Source organism: Myxocyprinus asiaticus, chromosome 16, assembly GCF_019703515.2.
Source record: "Myxocyprinus asiaticus isolate MX2 ecotype Aquarium Trade chromosome 16, UBuf_Myxa_2, whole genome shotgun sequence".
Lineage (NCBI taxonomy): Eukaryota > Metazoa > Chordata > Actinopteri > Cypriniformes > Catostomidae > Myxocyprinus > Myxocyprinus asiaticus.
The window spans coordinates 41691065-41713227 of NC_059359.1; the positions used below are offsets into that span (position 1 = coordinate 41691065).

General features: G+C 38.5%; 1 protein-coding gene across 4 annotated transcripts in view; it reads right to left on the reverse strand.

The window, feature by feature from the left end:
• Positions 1-598: 598 nt before the first annotated feature.
• Positions 599-22163, reverse strand: part of LOC127454368 (plectin-like) — a 199716-nt gene continuing 178151 nt past the window's right edge. For 3 of the 4 annotated variants that reach the window (XM_051721514.1, XM_051721515.1, XM_051721513.1), the window contains exons 27-34: positions 20192-20548; positions 20007-20090; positions 19810-19914; positions 19479-19577; positions 11193-14546; positions 3794-10916; positions 3095-3199; positions 599-2930 (exon numbers count right to left, since the gene is read on the reverse strand). In XM_051721514.1, coding sequence (XP_051577474.1) covers positions 4806-10916; positions 11193-14546; positions 19479-19577; positions 19810-19914; positions 20007-20090; positions 20192-20548 — 10110 coding nt within the window. In that variant the 3' untranslated portion in view covers positions 599-2930; positions 3095-3199; positions 3794-4805. The remainder of the gene's footprint in view (positions 2931-3094; positions 3200-3793; positions 10917-11192; positions 14547-19478; positions 19578-19809; positions 19915-20006; positions 20091-20191; positions 20549-22163) is intronic. The other variant, XM_051721516.1, reaches the window with a different exon arrangement.

The following is a 22163-nucleotide window of genomic DNA, read 5'->3' on the forward strand; positions in this document are numbered from 1 at the left end:
TGCCCCACCCAAATTATATTTCTAAAGAATAAACATATTAAAAACTGACCACATTTGAATGATTTACATTTTAAACAGCAGTATGTTAAATTGTTGTTGTTTCATCATTATGTCGAGTTATCATTTAGAAAATTAAAATATTTTACGTTTTTTAATTTTGTGTAAAAATAATTGCCTGTTATTCCAAATTATGATCAAATCAAAAAACATGTATTAAAACTTGCAACTGATATTACTTACAGTTCATCACAGTAGAGAGTACTGCATTGGGGGATAAAGTTTACTGCGCAGTGTGCTCTGTTCTACACTGTACATTGTTTAATGAAGTAGATGATCAACGCATAGTTCAGAAATACTCAGTTGTATTTTAGCACTCCTATGGTATTCTGCCATTTTTTACTGAAATAAATGTTCCTCATTTAATAAAAATGCTGTACAAAACTTAGTGACTTTTTCTCCATTTGCCATCTGAACATAAAAAAAGAAAATAAAAAAATGTCTAAGTGGTCGTAAAAATAATAATAAAAATAAATAAAATAAATAAATAAGTAAATAAACGACACCTTTGGAATTTGAAAATGAATGGGACAGACCAAAAAACAGAGCAATTTTTTATCCGTCAGACTCAAATGCAATCAATAAAACAATGCAGAAAAAACAGACATAAATTGCAAAGTGAGACTCTAAAACACCCTCAGTGAAAAATATACACACCCACTCACACGCAAATACCCATAACCACACACAAAAATGAACTGGTGAGACTATAACACAGAGCTTTTTATTTTTTTACATTTATCAAAAAAAAAAAAAAAACACAAAATCAATCACAATGACAAACACACACACACAGAAATCAAGGGGTGAGAAGGTAACACACACACACACAATGCAGAACACAGACACAGACACACACACACACACACACACACACACACACAGAACCAGGGCATCAATAAGTTGAGCTCTACAGCCATCTTTTGGTCATTGTTGGCATTACAAGTCATCTGTTGTTTTCCAGATGATGACAGCAATGACACACACACACACACACACACACACACACACACATACACACACACACATGTTGCAAATAACATTTTTATTATAGAAAGTTTGAAATTGCAAAATGTTTACTCTGATTCTTCTGTATTATACTCATAATTGAATTTTCTGAATTTTGCGGTTAATTTCTGTTTCTTGATGTTCATTTTCTTGACATTATTAAGCATTTACTTTGAGTTTTAAAATTTTAATGTGTGAAATAAATTATTGGAAGTAAAATCATGCATATTGTGTCTTCTCTTTGTAACACCATGGTCAGGTTTGATTGCAAGCATAATGACATTAACTGCAAAACATGACACTTCAAATCAAATGTAAAATGATATACTTTGACATAATAGTCAAAATAATAAGAGTTTGATAATGTCTAAATATATATCCAAATACACATCTTGTGATAAAATATAAAATTAGGTTACAACAAGCTATCAGACTACACAGTAGGTGGCTACAGACATCTACTGGCGGTTACTGGCATGATGTGGTTTTCAAGTCATGTTATTTATATTTCGTTCACCAGATGGCAGCAATTTGCCTCCAATTTATGTCACATTCTCATATTTTCTTCAACTTTCAACTTATAGAAGTGTAGGTTCTGAATTTTATTTTATACTTATTTTTTTCAAAAATGTGCTTATTTGTATATGCAAATTAATGGTAAAATTGAGAAATTTACATGTAAATAAGAGCAAAATAGCATAAAATCCCAAAAGAAATGCATAATTTTATTGTTCTTCAGGGAAGAAGAAATGGTTTCATTATCATCATAAAAAAAAAAAAAAAAAGGTTACACATCTGAACTTTCCGGAATGCTAATACTAAAGGGAGGTGCCATAGCCTTTGACTAAAACAATGTGTTCCTTTCCCTCTTGTATTGGACAATACATTTAAAGTTAACAATTCCTCAGTTCATAAAAAGCATTAAGTACTTTGACCAGAGAAAAATGATTCTTATAAAGTTATAATTTACCATTTTTCTTTTTTGTGGTTAATATTATTGTGATTATGGATGATGAATAAATGATAAACCTCTGAAAAACTGGAAATGATCTTTCTAAAATATATTTATTTACACTTGAATATAGTGTTATCCTTAAAAACGTATTCTCTTTTACCAGTATCTCTCTCTCAGTCTCTAAAAACCAGTTAATATTTAGTATTTCATACATCTTTTACTTATATAATCTTTCGTATATTGGTAATAATTAAAACCTATTCTTCATCTTTTTAGAACACTATATAGCAAGTTAGTAAAACATGCAAAAAAATATTTTACATATACAACATAAAAAAAGTCAAGTACTTTTAAAAAACAGGACAATACAAAAAAAGTAAAGAAATGAAAATTAGGCAACATATGACAAATCCCAAAATGCAGTTTTGGCACAGAAAATTAAAAAATTAAAGAGAAAATGAAACTGCCATACACTAAATGAACCTAAATACATTGTCAATGATGCAATCTGTATTCATATGTATAATTAAAAACAAAAAGTGTAATCTTTAGAAGCAATGTAATACAAGGGGTATCTATTTCTAATGCATTATGTTTCTTATATAAAAACACCATCATTTAGGGGATGGAAATAATATGGGAAGTAGAACATAGGTATTCTACATAAAATGTCCACATTAAGGTCAATTTAATGGATCCAATTCATTTGATGTTTTGAATTATTTGCTGTGTGCATGTTAAGTCCCACGTCCAACTCCCAGTTGATGTGAATGACAAAATAGGAGCAATCCACCAAAGTGGTAGTTCCTGGTATGATATCCAAGGCAAACTTCAAGGTAGCCCTAGCCTCTAGTGTCATCATGCAAATGGCAGATACAATAGAAGAAAGGAGGAAAGCCACAGTGAAGATCTATAAACAACAAAAAATACACTATGAAGCAACAAAAGAGAAAAAAGCCAACATAACAGTGAATGAAGGGAAACAAAAATATACTTGGTATCAAACATAAATGTGTAAAATTAAAAAAATATATATATCAGAGAAGTCACAAATGTGAATGTATATTACACCACCTGAATGTCTGAGGATGCCAGCTGCTGATGAGCATCATTCATGTCATAATCAAACACCAAATGTGCAGCATCATCAAGTTGTCCACAACTAATATCTGATGACCTCTGTCGAAAAATATGAGACATTGAACAAACTATAAATGTCACAAGCACAAATATTATATGGCTTAAAGGTGCACTCAATAATATTTTGTCAATGTTTCGATGGCCAATAGGGCAGTCATCTTGGACTTATCTAGCGGTGGTGTAGATGCAGCATCACACAAAGACAAAAATGTTTAGTTAATGGTGACATTGTAGCAATGAACTTTTTGCAGTTAGCCATGATTAATTTCTTAATCATGTGAAAAGTGTCTGATAAACGTTTGTTTGGGGGGTTGAATGCAGTTTACATGACATCTCTGAAAAAAAAAAAAAAAAAAAAACTGGAATAAAGTGTTTTCTTAAGTGCATGTAAACGGGGTCAGTAACTATTCATATGTGTAAAACTTTTTAATAGAGCAAAAATACTGTGTGCACCTTTAAAGCTGTTTAAAAATTGAAATATTACAGTCAGCTCATTAAAACTGAATACATTTCTTCCTGATATTCCAAAAGGCACAGTTGTAAAACAGTGTAGAAAAAGATGAGGCAATAAAGAGGACCTTGAAAAAGAAAACAGGAAACAGCGGCAATAAATGTAAATTTAGTTAAACTTACAAGTACTACAAGTTATCCAGATCTGTCCAGAAGGTATGAGAGAGGGACACCTGAGACATCCAAAATCTTCTTTGGACAACACACCAGTTGGGGACTGACAGTTAATATGGGCTTCAAGAACTCTTTACAGGGCAGTCAGGAGCAATGAGTGGTTTTGCGAAGGACGTGGGAGATATATTGGATCCAGTAAATGACAAATTAACTTATGTAACAGAAGCTCCAGTTTCAGGGGACATATGTATTGGCTGGTTACACTAGTTGTTCTTTCCTCCTTTAGTGTTTGTGTATAAGTTTAGTGTTTTGTTTTACATTCTATAAAACCAGCCGCAACTATGCTATGATGACTAACAGTCTCTTAATACGCTTGTCTGTCAAATCTATACAAATATGCAAAAATAAAACCATACATCTGCACTCTGTTAATCTAATAAACATTTTTTGTCGAACTGGGTATTTTTTTTCTGGTACATTAACTTGAAACCCAATTATAAAAAGAATTTTCTAAAATAATATGTAGAAATATGTAGAATAGGCTTTAATTAATATTTAATACAATCTAGTCAGTATTTGATAAAAAAAATAAAAAATAAAAATAAAAAAAATCCAAAATGCTGAATGTAACTAGCAGTATTCTAGATTTTCCTGTAATCAGATGTTGTACTCAAGTATAAAAATAAGAAAAGAAAAAGTTCACTCTCAAAATACACAAAACATCTATATGAACTAAAACAACCTAAATTAGATAACTAAGGCTAACCAGGTAATTTATCATTCTTAAGCATCCAAACTACATAAAATGGGAAAGTAACTTGTCCCCAGAAAAAGACACTGGTAGTTTTTGGAATGCATTTTCCTATAGTAAAAACATGCAAAGCAGAATAAAGTAATTATATTTTCTCTAATTAATATACTGTATTTTGTAACTGTAGTGGGTAGAGTCAGGGCTGATATGAAAGCCCTTTGTTTGAAATCTGTTGGACCACATGTGGCAGGTCCATTTTGGGGTCCAGCTTTAAAATCTACGGCTGTAACTGGAGGAAGTGTAGGAGGATGAGGAGACGTTCATGGTCAATCCAGAACCAGTGGCATCAATGCTACCTCTTCTTGATCCTGACCTAGAGCCTGTCCTGGACCCAGACCTTGAGCCAGATGCAGATGCAGCACCACTGACATTGTAGGGACTGTAGAGACCTTTACTGGACATTGATGAAGCTTCTAGAAGTCTAAGGCCAGTTCCTTCCTCAACCATACTTCTATCCATGGCATCTTTGTAGGATATCTTCAGTTTGGTTTTAGGACAGGTAAGGTATTTAGTGTAAGCACTTACATCTCTTAGCTTTTGGGCTGTACGGCCATCAATAGTAGCTTTCCTGATTGCCTCCTCTAGAGAGATTCGTCCCTCAGCCTCTGGCTCAATAAGACCACCAGTGAGGTACTGCACCTCCAAGAAACGCTGCCCTGCCTCATAATAAAGCCAGCCTTTCTTGAGGGCCTGGGCAGCAGACATTTTCACTTTAGTTCGAGGATCATCAAATCCATGGAAAGCTTTTTGGGCTAAGTTCAGTCTGTCTACCATTATCTTATCCACAAGCCCTTTCTCAGTTGCTTCAGCAACTGAGAATTTCTCTCCAGTAGTTGGGTCTATTATGCCACCAGTGCAAGCCTGTGCTTCTAACAGTCTCTGGCCACTTATGGAATCCACTAAGTTCCTATGCATGGCTTCTGTGATTGAAACTTTTTCTAGGCTGTCTGTATCAAGGATTCCAGCCACAGGACCAGTCTCCTCAGTTGGATCATTCCATACAGTTGCAGGAGTTTTGATCGAAGGTATAGGGCTCATTGGATAAGAGGAGGTGGATCCAAAGGAAGAGGATCGAGAACGGAAACCACCCATGTTTCCAGATAACATATCAGCAAATTCTGTGATGGCAAGGGTGCCAGAGCGGTACTGGTCAAGTGCAGTCTGGTCAATAAGGCCTCTCGAAATAGCATCATCAATGTCATACTGTCGACCTGATCTTCTGTCAATGATAATGGACTTTTCTACTTCATCTGCTAATGTCATTGTGATTTCTTCCCATTCGCACTCTTGCTCTGAAAGTTCAAGGTATGTCTGATGGTCAATTAGCCCTTTGCGGTAGGCTTCATACACAGACATCTCTTTACCTGAATCAGGATCTACGATGACAACCCTGCGTTTGCGGACAGAGGATTTGGAGGAAGTCTTTTTCTCACGCTTCTTCTCCTTAAGAAGCAAGAGCACAAGACCTGTGTCTGGGTCTACAATGCACCTCTCCATCAGTTGCAGGTAGGTAAGATTCTCCTCTGTGTTTGGGTCAAAAAATCCCTTGGTGTCATCTGATGGGTCACTGAGGATCTCATTCATCTCCTCATCGAAAAATCCTCGGTTGTAGGCCACTTCAACTGGCAAACGGTGACTTTCCTCTGGGTCAATGATTCCTCCAGTGGCAATCTGAGCCTCAAGAAGACGAATTCCATGGTCTCTCAAAATAAGGCCCTTTTTCATAGCCTGGAACAGCGAGATTGTTTTGCCTGTATAAGGATCCCTGTAGCCAGTCACAGCCCTCTCGGCAGACAGGAGCTTGTCTTTGAACTCTGGGCCAACAATTCCCATCCTAACAGCTTCGTATACAGTTAACTTGAGGTTTTTGATAGGGTCAATGATATAACCTGTGGCTGCTTGAGCTTCCAGCAATTCAAAAGCAGTACCTGGCCTGATCATGTTCTTTTTCATAGCTTGGTAGATGGAAAGACGGTCTTTTGTAGACTCTACATACACCCCAGCAATACAGCTTGAGCCCTCAATATATTTCTGCAATCTACTGCTCACTTCCTCCACTGTTAATAGTCCTTCTTTCAGTAGATTGACTGTTTGTTCATCAATGATTTTTGAGCGGAACAACTCTTCCAAAGTAATTTCTTTTCTTAGACCTTTGAACAGCAGCCTTCTGTCTCCTAGAGACAACAGATATAGTCCATCTTTGTCAATCTTGCATCTTTTAAGAAGCTGAGCATATGAGACCATCTCATCAGTTAGTGGGTCGACATATCCTTTAACCTCATCCAACAGCTTTTCATTTGCCTCTTTGTTAATGTATCCACGTTGTGTGGCAGTGTCTATTGGCAGGTGGAAGTTAAATTCTGGATCAATAATACCACCTGTAGCTGCTTGAGCTTCTAGTAGCCTTAAGGCATAGTCCTCAGGGACAAGGTCCTTTTTCATTGCCTGGAAAAGGGAGATAACTTTTCCACTGTATGGATCCTTCAATCCAGTGACTGCTCTCTCTGCTGACAGAAGCTTATCATGAATTTCTGGGCCGACCACACCTTTACGCACTGCTTCATCCACTGTGAGCATCTCATTCTTAATGGGATCAATGATGAATCCAGTGGCTGCTTGGGCCTCTAGGAGACCAGTTGCAATGTCTGGCTTCATTAACCCTCTCTTCATTGCTTGATAAATGCTGATCTTGGAATTTGAATCAGTCAACACTCCAGAAACACTGCCAGTTCCATACAAGTATTTCTTAACACTCTGCATCTCCATAACATCACGCATAGTCTTTTTCTCTTTCTTCAACAGATTGTAGGTCTCAAGGTCAATGATGCGGGCATTATATAGATCTTCTATTGTGATTAGGCGTCTTCTTATGCTGTCACTCTGGATGTTTCCCTCTTTTACAATTTCTATCTGCTCTAGAATCTCAATTATAATAATTATCATGCGTTCCTTTGTTATATTTCCAGAGCGATATTCATCTAGAAGCTGAGTCCTTTGCTCCTCAGGTAGCAGATTTGAGTTCATGACATCCCAGAGGGACATAGAGCCATGACCTTCAATGGGTAGATCCACCTGGGTAGTGGATAGATCACTTTGGGTTTGTTCTTCACTGTAAAGGTAAGTCTTCTCCACAACTGTTGGGGCCTGTGGTTTAGAGAGTTTTAACAGATGTAATCCTGTATCAGGGTCTGTCATACACTTGTCTTTCAACAGTTTGTATGATATGTTCTCATCACTTGCAGGGTCAGAGAAGTACTTGCTTTCAGCAATACTGCTGGCCAGCTGTTTGCTAAAATATCCCAGCTGAATTGCAGTATCAACAGGAATGCGATGACTGTTTACTGGATCAATAATTCCACCTGTTGCCAACTGTGCCTCTAAGAGTGGCATGGCATGTTCCTTGAGGATAAGGTCTTTCTCCATGGCTTGGTATAATGAGATCTTATTACCTGTGAATGGGTCCTTGTATCCAGTGACAGCTTTTTCAGCAGAGAGAAGTTTCTCATGAAGCTCCGGACCAACGAGGCCTGCTTTAACAGCATCATCCACAGTTAGAAACTCCTTTCTTGATGGATCCACAATGAAACCTGTGGCAGCTTGAATTTCAAGCAAGGCAGTACCTGTGTTTTGTTGGAGGAATTTCTTTCTCATTGCTTGGTAGATGCTAACTTTCTCTTTTGTAGGTTCAAGGTAAACTCCAGCAATGCTTTCAGAGCCTTGGAGATACTTGTTGATGGAGATGTTTTTGCTGACCTCTTTTGGAGTTGTTTTACCTTGTTCCAGCAAATCATATGTAGATTTGTCAATTATTTTAGAGTCAAACAATGACTTGGCTGGAACGGGAGCCCTGAGCCCCTTAAAGCAATGCTCTTCTTGTTTCTTGGCTTCTTTCTCATAGACAGTTGTAATCAAAATCTTTGTAATCTTCTCAATTGTTGTTTTCCCAGATCTGTATCGCCTTATTAAGTCAAGCCTCTGCTCCTCAGTGAGGTAGTCAGAGTTGATGAGCTCCCATATGGTAACTTTTCTCCCTTTGAAAGGTCCACTCTGAAGTTCAACAGTTGCCTGAGTCATTGTATCTTTGGTTTGAGCCTCAGTGTACTTCAGCTCCTCCTTGGCATTGATGGCTTGCTCAGACAAAGGCAAAAGCTGAAGGCCCGTCTTTTTGTCAGTAACACATATTTTATAAAGCTGCAGATAAGTGACATATTCCTGTGAATTAGGGTCAAAGTATCCTTTAACATCATCACTTAAACTGGTCAAAGTTTTGTGTGTTACATCATCAAAACAGCCCCTCATGCAGGCAATGTCATGTGGAATACGATGGCTTTGAACAGGATCAATGATGCCTCCTGTTGCCAGCTGTGCATCAAGGAGTCGAATCCCCTGGTCTTTTGTGATCAGATCCTTCTTCATTGCCTCAAACAGAGAAATAGTTTTTGCAGTGTAAGGATCTTTGTAGCCTGTGACGGCTCTCTCTGCAGATAGTAGTTTTTCATGAAGCTCTGGACCAACAACACCTGCTTTGACAGCCTCATCTACTGTAAGTTTTTGGTTTTTGACAGGATCTACAACATATCCTGTGGCAGCTTGTGCTTCCAAGAGATTAAGAGCAGGCCCAGGTCTCATCATGTCCCTTTTCATGGCATCATAAAAGGACATTGTTTGTTGGGTTGAGTCAATAATTACTCCTGCAATACAGTTATTGCCCTTCAAAGCTTTGTGCACATTCTCCATCTCAGCCACTTCCTTTATGGCCAGCTGTCCTCTTTGCAACTTGTTATAGACATCTTTGTCAATAACTCTGCATTCAAGTAGTTTTGTGGCTGGAACAGGGGCTCTCAAGCCATCAAAGGCAAGTTCGTTCTTTTTCTCTTTTTCTTCTGCCACAGTTAGAACAATTCTGATGATTTTTTCAACTGTAATATTTCCTGTTTTGTACTGACGGATAAGATCTTTTCTCTGGTTCTCAGTGAAGTACTCAGAGTTTATTATCTCCCAGATGGTAACAGTCTTTCCTTTAAACCTGCCAAATGGCACAGATACTGTTGTCTTGTCAAACACTTCCTTTGTTTCCTCATCAGTGAATGTTCTGGCATTTAGAGCAGCCTCCTCTGAGATGGGCAAAAGAAGTATCCCTGTTTCTGGATCAGTGGTGCACCTTTCCATTAACTGGTGGTATGTGAGATTTTCTTGGGTGTTTGGATCATAGAAGCCCTTTACATCTTCAGAAGGTTTTTGTAGAATTGTATTGGTGGCTGCATCAAACTGACCCTGCTTATAGGCTGTTTCAACTGGCACACGATGACTGTTGACTGGATCGATAATGCCACCTGTTGCTATCTGAGCCTCAAGCAATCTGATGGCATGATCCTCCCCAATGAGACCCTTCTTCATGGCTTCAAAGAGGGAGATCTTTGCTTCTGTGTATGGATCCTTGAATCCAGTGACAGCTCTCTCTGCAGACAGCATTTTGTTGTGAAGTTCAGGCCCAATTAGACCCTCTTTAACTGCTTCATTGACAGATAGTTTCTTATTTTTAATAGGGTCAATTATGTATCCAGAGGCTGCCTGTGCTTCCAGCAGCACTTGGCCTGTCCCAGGAGCAATCTTTTTCTCCTTGACGGCTTGATAGATAGGCATTTTTTTATTTGGATGAACAAGCAAGCCACCAATGCAGTTCTTGCCTTTAAGAATCATTTTAAGTTTTTCTATCTTGCTGAGTTCTTGGACTGTGGTGTCACCTCTCTGGAGCTTATCATAATCCATTTTGCTTAAAAGTCCTATGTCAAAAAGTCTGCTTGCAGGCACCTTCTCACGAATGCCATCAAAAGATAATGCAGGGACACCAGGTTTACTGTCAACATCATCACAAATACTCTGACCATTGAGGACTTTGTTGCATTCAGTCTTGATCTGAATCTCCAGTTTTTGAGCAACCTCCAGCTGCTGAAGTTTCTCACGCAGTCTTTGGTTTTCCTCTGCAAGCATTCTCTCTTGTTCAAGCTTTTTCCTCTCAAGGTCTTGCATCTCTTTTTGTTTGTTGAGCATCTCTTGTTCAGCCTCTTTTTGTTTCTTCAGAGCGACATCCATAGTGGCCTGAAGTTTCAACTTTTCATCCTCCATCTGTTTTCTTTGATGCTCCTGCTCATCTTTTAAGGCTTTTGACTTTTTGACCTCCTCTTCAAATTGGCTCTCTAACCTTTTCTTTTCATCCTCAATTTGTTTTTCTTTCTTCAACAGCATCTCTTTTTCTGACATGAATGTCTGCTGGAGAATTGTTTTCTCCTGTTTAATTTGCTCTTGCTGAGCATTCACCATCTATAAAAAAAGAGAGTTAAAACAATGCTGATGAAAATAAACACATTCAGACAAACCATTTTCAATGACACAAGTAAATATCTCATTTAAAATGAATGAGAGTGGAGACTGATTTGAAATTAATAGTACAAAAGGAATTAACAGATATATTTCAAAAGAATCTGAAAGTGGCAAGTGAAGGGTTTTCTTGACAAGGTAATTAAAGCAATGTTAGTTTTCAGAAAGGAGGTTAACAATAAAATAAGCAGCAAATGTATACCATCTTTGACACAATACCTCTTTGGACTTTTTCTGTAACTCTTCAGCCTCTTTTTTCAATTTTGCCTTCTCATTCTCAAGATCAGCAATGGCTTTGCGTAAATCATCTGCCTCTTTGTTACTGCTCAACCTCTGTATTTCCAAATTTTCAACAACTTTCATTTTCTCTTTGGTGGAAAGCTCAGTCTCATGAAGCCGGGCACAAATCTCAACTGCCTGCTTCTTGAATTTCTTGGCTTCCTCTTCAGCTCTGGACTGGGCATCACTGAGCTGGGACACCTGAAGTCTAAGTTTCTCTGCCTCAGCTGTTATCTCCAACTGTCTCCTGCGCTCAGCCTCTAATGATTTTTGGAAGCCCTCAGTTTCCTCTTCAAGCCGTTGCTGCATCAGTTGTTTGTCTTCAAGCAGCTTTTGAGCTTGCTCTTGAGCAAGGTCTTTTTGTCTCTGTAGCATTTCTGCCTCTGCTCTAAGCTTAGATGCCTCCTGAATAGCTTGCATCTTTTCTTTAAGCATCTTTTCAGCAAGTGCTCTTTGTTCAGCAAGGTCAGTCTCTGCAATATGCCTCAAGCGAGCAGCCTCCTGGGACTCAATGCTGAGTCTGGCAGCCTCTTCAGCTAGCTTTTTCATGTTCTCAGCCTCCTCAGCTAAGAACTTTTGAGTATTATCCTTGTCCTTCTGAATAAGACGCTGGTTTTCCTTTTCAATTCTGAGTTTGAGTTTAAGAAGCTCCTCCATTTGAATCTTGACTTTGAACAATTCATCCTCTACTTGGGCCTTCTGTTTAACAGCGTCACTGACCTCATCCTTCAGGCGATAGAGCTCCTCATCCAGGAGAGTCTTCTGTTTGTCTGTCTCATCTAAGCGCAGTTTCACTTTAGCAAGCTCTTGCTCAACCTGAGATTTCTGCTTAAGTGTCTGCTCTGCAAGTTTCTTGTGTCTAGCCATCTCATCATCAGCCAGCTGTTTCTGTTTCAGTGCCGCTGCCTCAGCTTGGGCTCGTTTTTCTGCCTCTAGCTCTGCCTCTTTTCTGAGCCTCTCAGCATCCTCCTGGGCTCTGGCCTGATTGGCTGCCTCAAATTCGGCAGCCTGTCGCTGACGCTCTGCATCTTCTGCTTGTTGGCGTAGTAGGGCAGCTTCACTCTCTGCTTTTTTTTTGGCCTTTTCTGCTTCTTGTGCAAGCTTTTTAGCTTTCTCAAATTCCTCCTTGAGCTTTTTGTGCACAAAGCTATCCTCTTTCTGCTGAAAAAGAACGCTTTGTACTTGCTGCTCAGCTGTAATCGCTTTCTCAGCAGCCTCTTTGGCAACAAGTATTTGCCTCTCAGCCTCTTTATCAGCATCTTCTTTCTGCTTTCTGGCCTCATCGGCTTTCTTTTTTAGACGCTCCACTTCTTCTTGAGCAGCCTGGCACTGTCGAGCTGCTTCCTGTTCTGCGGCAGTAATCTTTTTCAATTTTTCTTCAGCCTCCCTTCTCCTGTTCTCTTCCTCAAGGGCAAGCTTGCGGAGCTTCTCAGCTTCCTCCTCAGCTTGTAGTTTGCTTTGTTGGGTTTCCTCAGCAATATTTTTAAGTTTATTCAGTTCAAGCTCCAAATCAAGTTTGCCAGATGAAGCCTTCTCGAAGTTAAGTTTCAAGATACGAATCTCCTCTTCAACTATTCGTTTCTGTTTCAGAGAATCATCAACAATTGATTTCTGTCTTTCTAATTCCATTTCGGAGGTCTTCTTGAGTTGGTCTATCTTCTGCTCAATGTCTTGCTTGTGCTGGCTTGCCTGATCTTCAAGAGCTTTTCTCTGGTAAGCTTCATCCTCAGCATTCCTTCGAAGGCGTTCGTTTTCTGCCTCTTTTGCTTTAAGTGCTATTTCTGCTTCGGTTTTCAAGCGAGTAGCCTCATTGATGGCAGCGAGTTTCTCTTTGAGAATTCTCTCTGCTTCTGTTCTCTGTCTCGTAGCTTCCTCCTCAGCCACTTGCCTCTGCCTTTTTGCCTCTTCAGCAATGGCACGGAGCTTAGCTGCTTCATCAGCAAGATCCCTCAGTTTAGCAGCTTCAGCTTCCATGAGTTGTTTACTCTTTTCAGTGTTAGACATGCTATCCTTTTCGGCCTTAGATTTCAGTTGCAAAAGTATGTCCATTTCACTTCTAACTTTAGAAAGCTCATCTTCAAGCTGCTTCCGCTGTTGCTCTGCAGCACTGACCTCATTCTTAAGACGGTACAGTTCATCATCAAGCAGGGATCTCTGCTGCTCTGCATGTTCAAAATCAGCTCTTAAGCGGATCAGCTCATGTTCTGCAGAAAGCTTCTGTTGTGCTGTGCTCTCTGCCAGCTTCCTCTGCCGCTCTAGCTCTTGTTCAGCCATGTCTTTCTGTTTTAGGGCAGACTCCTCAGCTTTTGCCCGTTTTTTGGTCTCACGCTCAGCATCTTCTTTCTGTTTTTCAGCCTCTTCCTGTGCAAGAGACTTTCTGTGGGCCTCTTCCTCTGCCTGTAGCCTCAGACGAAGGGCTTCATTTGCTTTTTGCCTCCATTTTTCAAGCTCTTTCTCAGCCTCCTCCCTTGCCTTGTCTGCTTGTTCCTGTTGTTTTTTTAGCCGTTCTGCCTCCTCCTGCAGTTGAATGACAGTACCGTGCTTCTCTCGAAGTGACTCCTCAAGTTTGGATGTCTTCTCAACAAAGGAAATACGCTTGCTCTGCAGCTCAGCCGAGGCACTTTTCTGAGCTGCATCTTGAGCAAGCTTGATTTGCCTGTCTTTCTCAATCTCTGCCTGTTTCATGTGTCTTTCTGCCTCCTCTGCCTGCATCTTAACTTTCTCAAGGTCATCCAGGGCTTTTTGCTTCAGCCTAGCAGCCTCTCTCTCTGCTTCAGACTTAAGCTTTAACTCCTCTTCTGCCATCCGCTTCTTCTGGGTCTCCTCGTGAACCTGCTTGCGGAGTTTTTCGGCCTCCTCCTGAGCAGCTTTGCGAAGTCTCTCTGCTTCTGCAGCTTTGTCCCTAAGCTGCCTCAGCTCTTCCTCCGCAGTTGACTTCTGCTTCACTGTGGTTTCCAACTGAAGTCTGATAATGCGGATCTCCTCCTCTATTTTGGTCCGGCTTTGCAGAGCCTCCTCCACTTGATGACTCTTTGATTTGATCTGTTGTTCCGAGAGGTTTTTGAGCTCATGTAGCTCCTGCTTGATATTGTGTTTCTGCCTTTCAGCATCCACTGCAACAATCTCTCGTTTGCTAACCTCCTCTTGCATCATGAGTTTGAGTTCCTGGGCCTCTTGCTCTGCTTTGGCAATGGCCTTGGCATGAGCTTCAGCTAGCTGCTTCTGTTTCTCTAACTCTGCCTGCATCTCAGCCATTTTTTTCCTCTCTTCCTCTTTATGTTTCTCAGCAGCTTTCTGTATTAGTGGAAGTAAATGGTAAAGAAAATTATGATTAGGATCAAGCATGACAGGCTGTTAAGTGTTATGGTTATTGTTTAGCTTAAAGAAAGACAGGTTTAGATGCATACATAACAGATGGTGTTAAGATATATTAATAGTAAAACCTTCCAAAGTAAAATATCCAATTATTTGGGTTATGGTCACATGATATAATTAATGTATCAAGACAAAAGACATCGCTTCAAAACACAACACTCCATAGTCTCACTACATGCGATGGAGTAGTTCCATCATGAAAAACATTTGCTGCATTCCAATTAGAAAAAACTATTCCAATGTTGCTCAGATAGCAAGACAAATACAGTATATTAGCCTGATAGTATACAATCAAAATGATGTTGCTATAAACTAACAATTAAAGGTGATCTGTGTTTTTTTAGATGGCAAGATTCATGTGCGGAGACAACTATAAGTAAGCCATTCATAGGCTGAGTCCCCAGAAAAGTGTAAACACTGCGGTTCTTTTGCGCAATCAGAATATTAGGCATCATTCACTAACCGTGCGTGTGCACATATTTGTGTGTGAAATCAGCGTACGAATGTTTTCACAAATATATCATGATTCATCAAGAAGTTAGCACTAAAATGTATTCAAAATGTATCAAAAAAATTAGGACCAACGGAAACTACACGTTCGAAAAAAATCACATACTCCCGGTGTCCTTATAAACATGGAATAAACATGTAATTATTGAAATTATTCACACTATATATACAGTATATATATATATATATATATACAGTATATATATATATATATATATATATATATATATATATATATATATATATATATATATATATATATATATTTATTTATATGCTGTATACTGTATATACATACACACACAAACACAGACACACGTTCAAATTAGTATTATTATATATACTATAGTCTTATTTCAAAGTAACAAAAATAATGTGTGTTATAGCTCAAGCTGGGTTCTACTTAGTAACACAAACGCTCTCATTAAAATGCTGTTGGAAGTGCTTGGACACACACAGTCTAAACCTGTGAACAATGAGGCACAGATAAATGGTCCTGAACAAACAGCGCCCCAAGCACGTCTTCAGTTCATCCAACATCTACAGTATTTGGTACATGTTATAAAATCATTCTAAATTGTAATGCAGTACTGCGCAATTATAGTGTGATGTTTTTTGGCCATTTGCTTTGGTGGCATCTTTCACTACACATTTACAACTGTACAAATACAGTGGTGCTGAAAGCCCTTATATGGAGATGGTTTGGGCGTGTTTTATGCAAATTACTAACATTGTGCATGCGCTACTTCATTTAGAATTATTTGGATTGATAAACATTAGAACCAGGGTAAGAACACATTTATATGTGTACACACCTGCTGTGAATCAGGCGTAATTGTTTTGTGAAAACTTGTCCTGTGCGTATAAGTATGCAAAATCCATGCAATTATTATTGAATGAGGCCCATTGATTTGTGAGCATCTTGATCAGCCCTACACAGGAACATTGGCTCAACCACTGGCACGAGTTTGATGTGGGACTACCTGACTACCTCTTTAGACCAATGGAAGACGGTGACAGTGTTTGGAAAACCAGTTTAATAATTTCTGTTTGGTGATTCTAGTGGCACAGAAATCACACACTTCACCTTTAATACAAACTTTAAGTGTATTAAAAAATCACTTCATTCTAAGGATATGCCATTGTTAAGAGAGAACAACAGTCATTTATTTGGTGGCCTGACCAAACAGTGAGAAGAACAAGAATGAAATAGCAATAGTACAAGCAAATACTCAACAGTTAGTTATGGAAAGTAAGCAGTAATAATAGTCAGTTATGGAAAATAAGCTGTAGTTTAAAGCAATGATTCAGGTAGACAAGCCTCCACCACGATCAAAGTAAGAGGTGAGGTTGCAAATAACTTAATTTATATAGATAGATAGACAGACAGACAGACAGACAGACAGACAGACAGACAGATAGATAGATAGATAGATAGATAGATAGATAGATAGTGCATTCAGGAAGTATTCAGACCCATTCATTTTTTTCACATTTTGTTATGTTGCAGCCTTATGCTAAAATGCTTTTAAATTATAAATTTTTTCACATTAATCTACACTCTATACCCCATAATGACAAAGCAAAAACCAGATTTTTGATAACTTTGCAAATGTATTAAAAATAAAAAACTGAAATATCACATTGACATAAGTATTCAGACCCTTAACTCAGTACTAAGTTGAAGCACTTTTGGCAGTGATTACAGCCTCAAGTCTTTTTGGGTATGATGCGACAAGCTTTCCAAACCTGGATTTGGGGATTTTCTGCCATTCTTTTCTGCAGATCCTCTCGAGCTCTGTCAGGTTGAATGGGGACTGTCAGTGGACAGCCATTTTCAGGTCTCTCCAGAGATGTTCGATTGGGTTCAAGTCCGGCCTCTGACTGGGCCACTCAAGGACATTCACAGAGTTGTCCCTAAGCCACTCTTGCGTTGTCTTGGCTGTGTACTTAGGGTCATTGTCCTGTTGGAAGGTGAACCTTTGGCCCTATTTGAGGTTCTGAGTGCTCTGGACAAGGTATTCATTAAGGATATCTTTGTATTTTGCTGTGCTCAGCTTTCCTTAAAACCTGACCAATCCCCCAGTCCCTGACGCTGAAAAACACCCCCACAGCATGATGCTGCCACCACCATGCTTCATCCTTGGGATAGTATTGCTGATGATGAGCGGTGCCTGGTTTCCTCCAGACATGACGATTGAAATTGAGGCCAAACAGTTCAATCTTTGTTTCAGACCAGATAATCTTGTTTCTCACAGTCTGAGAGTCCTTTAGGTGCTTTTTTGTGTCTTGCACTGAGGAGATACTTCAGTCTGGCTACTCTGCCATAAAGCCCAGATCGGTGGAGTGTTGCAGTGATGGTTGTCCTTCTGCAAGTTTCTCCCATCTCCACACATGATCTCTGGAGCTCAACCAGAGTGACCATCGGGTTCTTGGTCACCTCTCTTACCAAGGCCCTTCTCCCCCGATTGTTTTGTTTGGCTGGGCGGACAGCTCTAGGAAGAGTCTTGGTTGTTCCAAACTTCTTCCATTTAAGAATTATGGAGGCCACTGTGCTCTTGGGAAACTTCAATGCAGCCAAAAATTATTTGTATGTGATTTGACACAATCCTGTCTCTGAGCTCTGCAGGCATTTCCTTGGACCTCATGGCTTGGTTTTTGCTCTGATATGCATTTTCAGCTGTGAGACCTTATATAGACAGGTGTGTGTCTTTCCAAATCATGTCCAATCAATTGAATTTGCCACATGTGGACTCCAATCAAAGTGTAGAAACATCTCAAAGATGATCCAGAGAAATGGGATGCACCTGAGCTAAATTTCAAGTGTCATAGCAAAGTGTCTGAATACTTATGTCAATGTGATATTTCAGTTTTTTTCTCTTTAATACATTTTCAAAGTTATCAAAAAAATCTTTTTTTGCTTTATCATTATGTGGTATGGAGTGTAGATTGATGTGAATTTTTTTTTAAAGCATTTTAGCATAAGGCTGCAACATTACTAAATGAAATGCGGGTTGGTGCTGTTTTGGTGGTACGAGGGGGACCTACACAATATTAGGCAGGTGGTTTTAATGTTGTGGCTGATCAGTGTATATAAGCAGTAGGAGTCTGATTCTCAAAGATTTGCACACACATATACTGAATATCCTGTATATATTAAAATAATGATCATGAATTATGTAATTATGTAATGTCAATCTTATATATTAAAATAAACTCAAATTTTATCTTTGCTTTACATAATTCAGTGATGTAACGTAAAATTAATTAATTAAAAATAAATTTCTACTACTCCAATATAAAACTAAAACAACTTTAACCTTATGTAGTATGGAGACAATTTAAGTTCAGCAGTCAAAGAAGTCAATTAAGTAAATCGGTTGTCATTAGCTATGAGAATCAGAAAACTACAGAGAACAAAGCTACAATCACATTTAAGGAGAAAGACTAAATCATATAAGTTTGAAGATGAGGGGAAATGCAGAATATTAATGGAGACCGATACTGGAATATGGATATGGAAATACTAGATCACAGTGAAAAGTTTTACCTCTTTAGAGCCCAAATAGTTCAAGCAATCATCAAGACAAAGCACTGGCAAGCAGTTAAGAGAAGCAAAGAAATCAAGGGTTAGGGTTTGATAGACATATGAGAGAAGTATATAGGTAAAGTGAGCCTCATTCAAATTGCTTTCCCCAATGTGTATTGGACACTTCCTGATTTAATATGTTCTGCTCTGTTAATATACTTCTAAATCCTGTACCTCAACCAAAAAAGTTGCTGGTATATTCTTTCAACGAATGTTGGCTATTAAATTAGTGTTTAATATAGTGTATATATATATCAATTCAAATAATTTATCTGCATATTAAACATTAAAAGCGGTTTAATTACAGATTTGTTAAATAAATTAATTTGTGTGGAAAATGACATTTTAGAATTTCATACTATAAATTTAAAAAAAGAATTTAAAACAAATGGCTATTTCTAAATGTGCAATATAAAAACGAATTCTTACGAATTTAAAATGGTTACCTATGATGATTGCATATATTTGTATTTAATTTATGTTTTATTCAAGACAATTAGGCAAGGGCATTAAATAATATTTGATCAAAGTGTTTCCACTTTTCCAAGTAGGAAAATTCTGTCAAGCTCCTCTTGTTACCTAGTTTTTAAATGCTTGCAGCTTGTTTCAAAATTGCAGTAATTGAGTAAATGTCTTGTCAACCATACATTAGTATATGTGAGTAAATGTTTATTTGATAAGTGGTGGGTTGGTTAATGTTAGTGTGTTGGATTAGTTTGGTATGATTAGGGACCCTTGATGATGTTACGCACCTCCTCGTTCTCTAGGCGACCCTGTGTGTCAGTGATGAACTTGATGTATTGACTGGTCAGGGTCATTAGTTCACTATAACGAGTTCTCAGAGTTACATACTAGGAGGAAAAAACACAACATTTTCACTTTGAAAGATTATCATTCAAATGATATCAGCTTCTAGATTCAATGGATAGGATTTACTGTTTTACAAAAAAAAAAAAACTTGTGGATTTCAAATTATAAAAAAGGAAAGGTATGAAAATGACATACTATAAGTGTAAATTATTAAATAATGTACTTGTAAAAAATACTGCTGGAATGATCTAAGATCTATGACAATTTTATAACCTCCTGAATGATGTTGTCTGAGGCAGACTCCATCTTCGTTTTCTTCAAAGGAGATGTCAAAGGTTCTACCTGAGCTTTATAGGCAACCAACTGCAGTTCATAATCCTGGAAAAAAATAAAGACTGATCAAAACAAAGACTGATCAAAACAAAACAAAACCACAAATGTATGCAACTCTGTGAAACGGTCAGTCTTACCTTAATGGAATCAATGTAAGCTTTGGCATATTTCTGACACTCATCAACTTTCTCTTTGTTTTTCTCAATCTCTTCTAGAAGTTTCTGTGGAAAAAGAAAAAGGAAAAAGCATGTTATACTTCATTCATACTTCTTACTTCTATTTCAAGGAATGAAAAATGTATAATATTGAAGTCCTTCAGTACTTTTTCCTGAGCTAATTGTTCTTTCAGTGTCTTGCTGTCAAAAATCGGCACTGCCTGGATCTTCTCCTGCCGCTGTTTGGCATCTGCGATCCAGCGGATAAGCCAGTCGTAGCTCTCACAGTAGTAGCCTTGGTGACGGCCCAACTGCTCCAGCTCACGTTGACGCAGGTTGATCTGAGCGAAGACTCCACGCCAGCGGTCCTGCAGGCTGCCCAGCAGCTGTCTGTAGTGGTCCAGTTCAGCATCCCTCTCAGTGTGAATCTGAGCCATACGCTGGCTGACAGCTGTGGCCATGGCCAGCTCTCTCTCCATACCATCAAACCTTGGCTGCTGGGTTTCTGCCTCAGCTCGCATTTTCTATAAAGGAGAAGGAAATAAACAAGTTTGCTGTTGAATCCCAAAATAAATTGAATTGAATATAAAACTACATAATAAACACAGGAATATAATTTTAAAACTAAATTCTGCAGTTTAAAGGAGGCTATATGGTCATCGCTGACAGTTACATATTGAATGCAGAACATCCCATCAATGTCAAATTTCAATTCAACAATTTTTTAAATTTTAACTATATTTCCTACAAAGAAAAATGTTTACACAAAACAAAAATAGTTAGCACATCAAAGGCCTACATTTTTAAAAGTTTGAAAGACATCTGTACCAAAGCTGTTGTCTCTGAGTTAATTATTTAGGTTACATACTTACTTAATTTAGAATAAACCCTAACCAGAATGTTTGAGGAATATCAGTCCAGTGCTGCCATGCAAGCACTCTAAATATCTGTGATCAAATGTCCTAAAACATGCAAAGCCTCTGCCAAAGTATTTTCAATAAATGGAAAATCAAATATGCTGGGCCATAACCAGCATAGACAATGAGAGTGACATGCCCAACCAATATTAAGATCAGAAGTTAGTCTGTATGGGTTTTTCAATGGCAGATTCTTAAACTTTACAATTTGGTCACCCCCAATGCTAGGTTAATTCTTTTTTTTATGACATAAAAAGTAAAAAACAAAGTAAAATAATCAAAAAAAATGAATGATTGTATTGTAAGAAAAGTATGTGACCCTTTGGAATTAGCTGGTTTTCTGCATTCATTGGATACAAAATGTGCATCTCATCTTCCTCAAAGTCACAATTAAAGACAATAATAATCTTTCATGTCTTTATTGAACACATCCTATTAAACATTCACAGTGCTGTGGAAAATGTAAGTGAACCCTTGGATTTAATAACTGGTCAATCCACCTTTGGCAGCAATAACCTCAACCAAGCCTTTCCAGGTGGCTGCGGATTAGACCTGAAGAGCATTCAGAAGGAATTTGCCGTATTCTTAGGATGTCTGGTGTGAACGGCTCTCTTGAGGTCATTCCACAGCATCTCTATTGGGTTAATGTCTGGGCTCTGACTGGGCCAATCCAAAAGGTGGATTTTCTTTTTTTGAAGCCATTCTGTAGTGGATTTCCTTCGATGTTTAGGGTCATTGTCCTGCTGCATCACCCAACTTCTACTGAGCTTCAGCTGGCACACAGCCACCCTGACATTATCCTGTAGGATATCTTGTTAAACTTGGGAATTCATTTTTCTCTCGATGATGGCAAGCGGTCCAGGCCCGAAAGCAGCCCTAAATCATGATGCTCCCTCCATCGTACTTCACCGTTGGGATGATGTTTTCATGTTGGTATGTGGTGCCCTTTTTACACCATCCGTAGTGCTGCGTAATCTTCCCAAAAAATTAAACCTTAGTTTCATCAGTCCACAAAACATTTTCCCAGTAGCATTGTGAAGTGTCAAGGTGGTCTTTGGCAACTTCAGGTGTGCAGCAATTTTTCTTTGGAAAGCAGCGGCTTCCTCCCTGGTGTCCTGCCATAGACACCATGCCTGTTTAATGTTTTCTGTATAGTAGACTCATGAACAGAGATGTTAACCAGTTCCAATGATTCCTACAAGTCTTTAGCTGTCACTCTAGG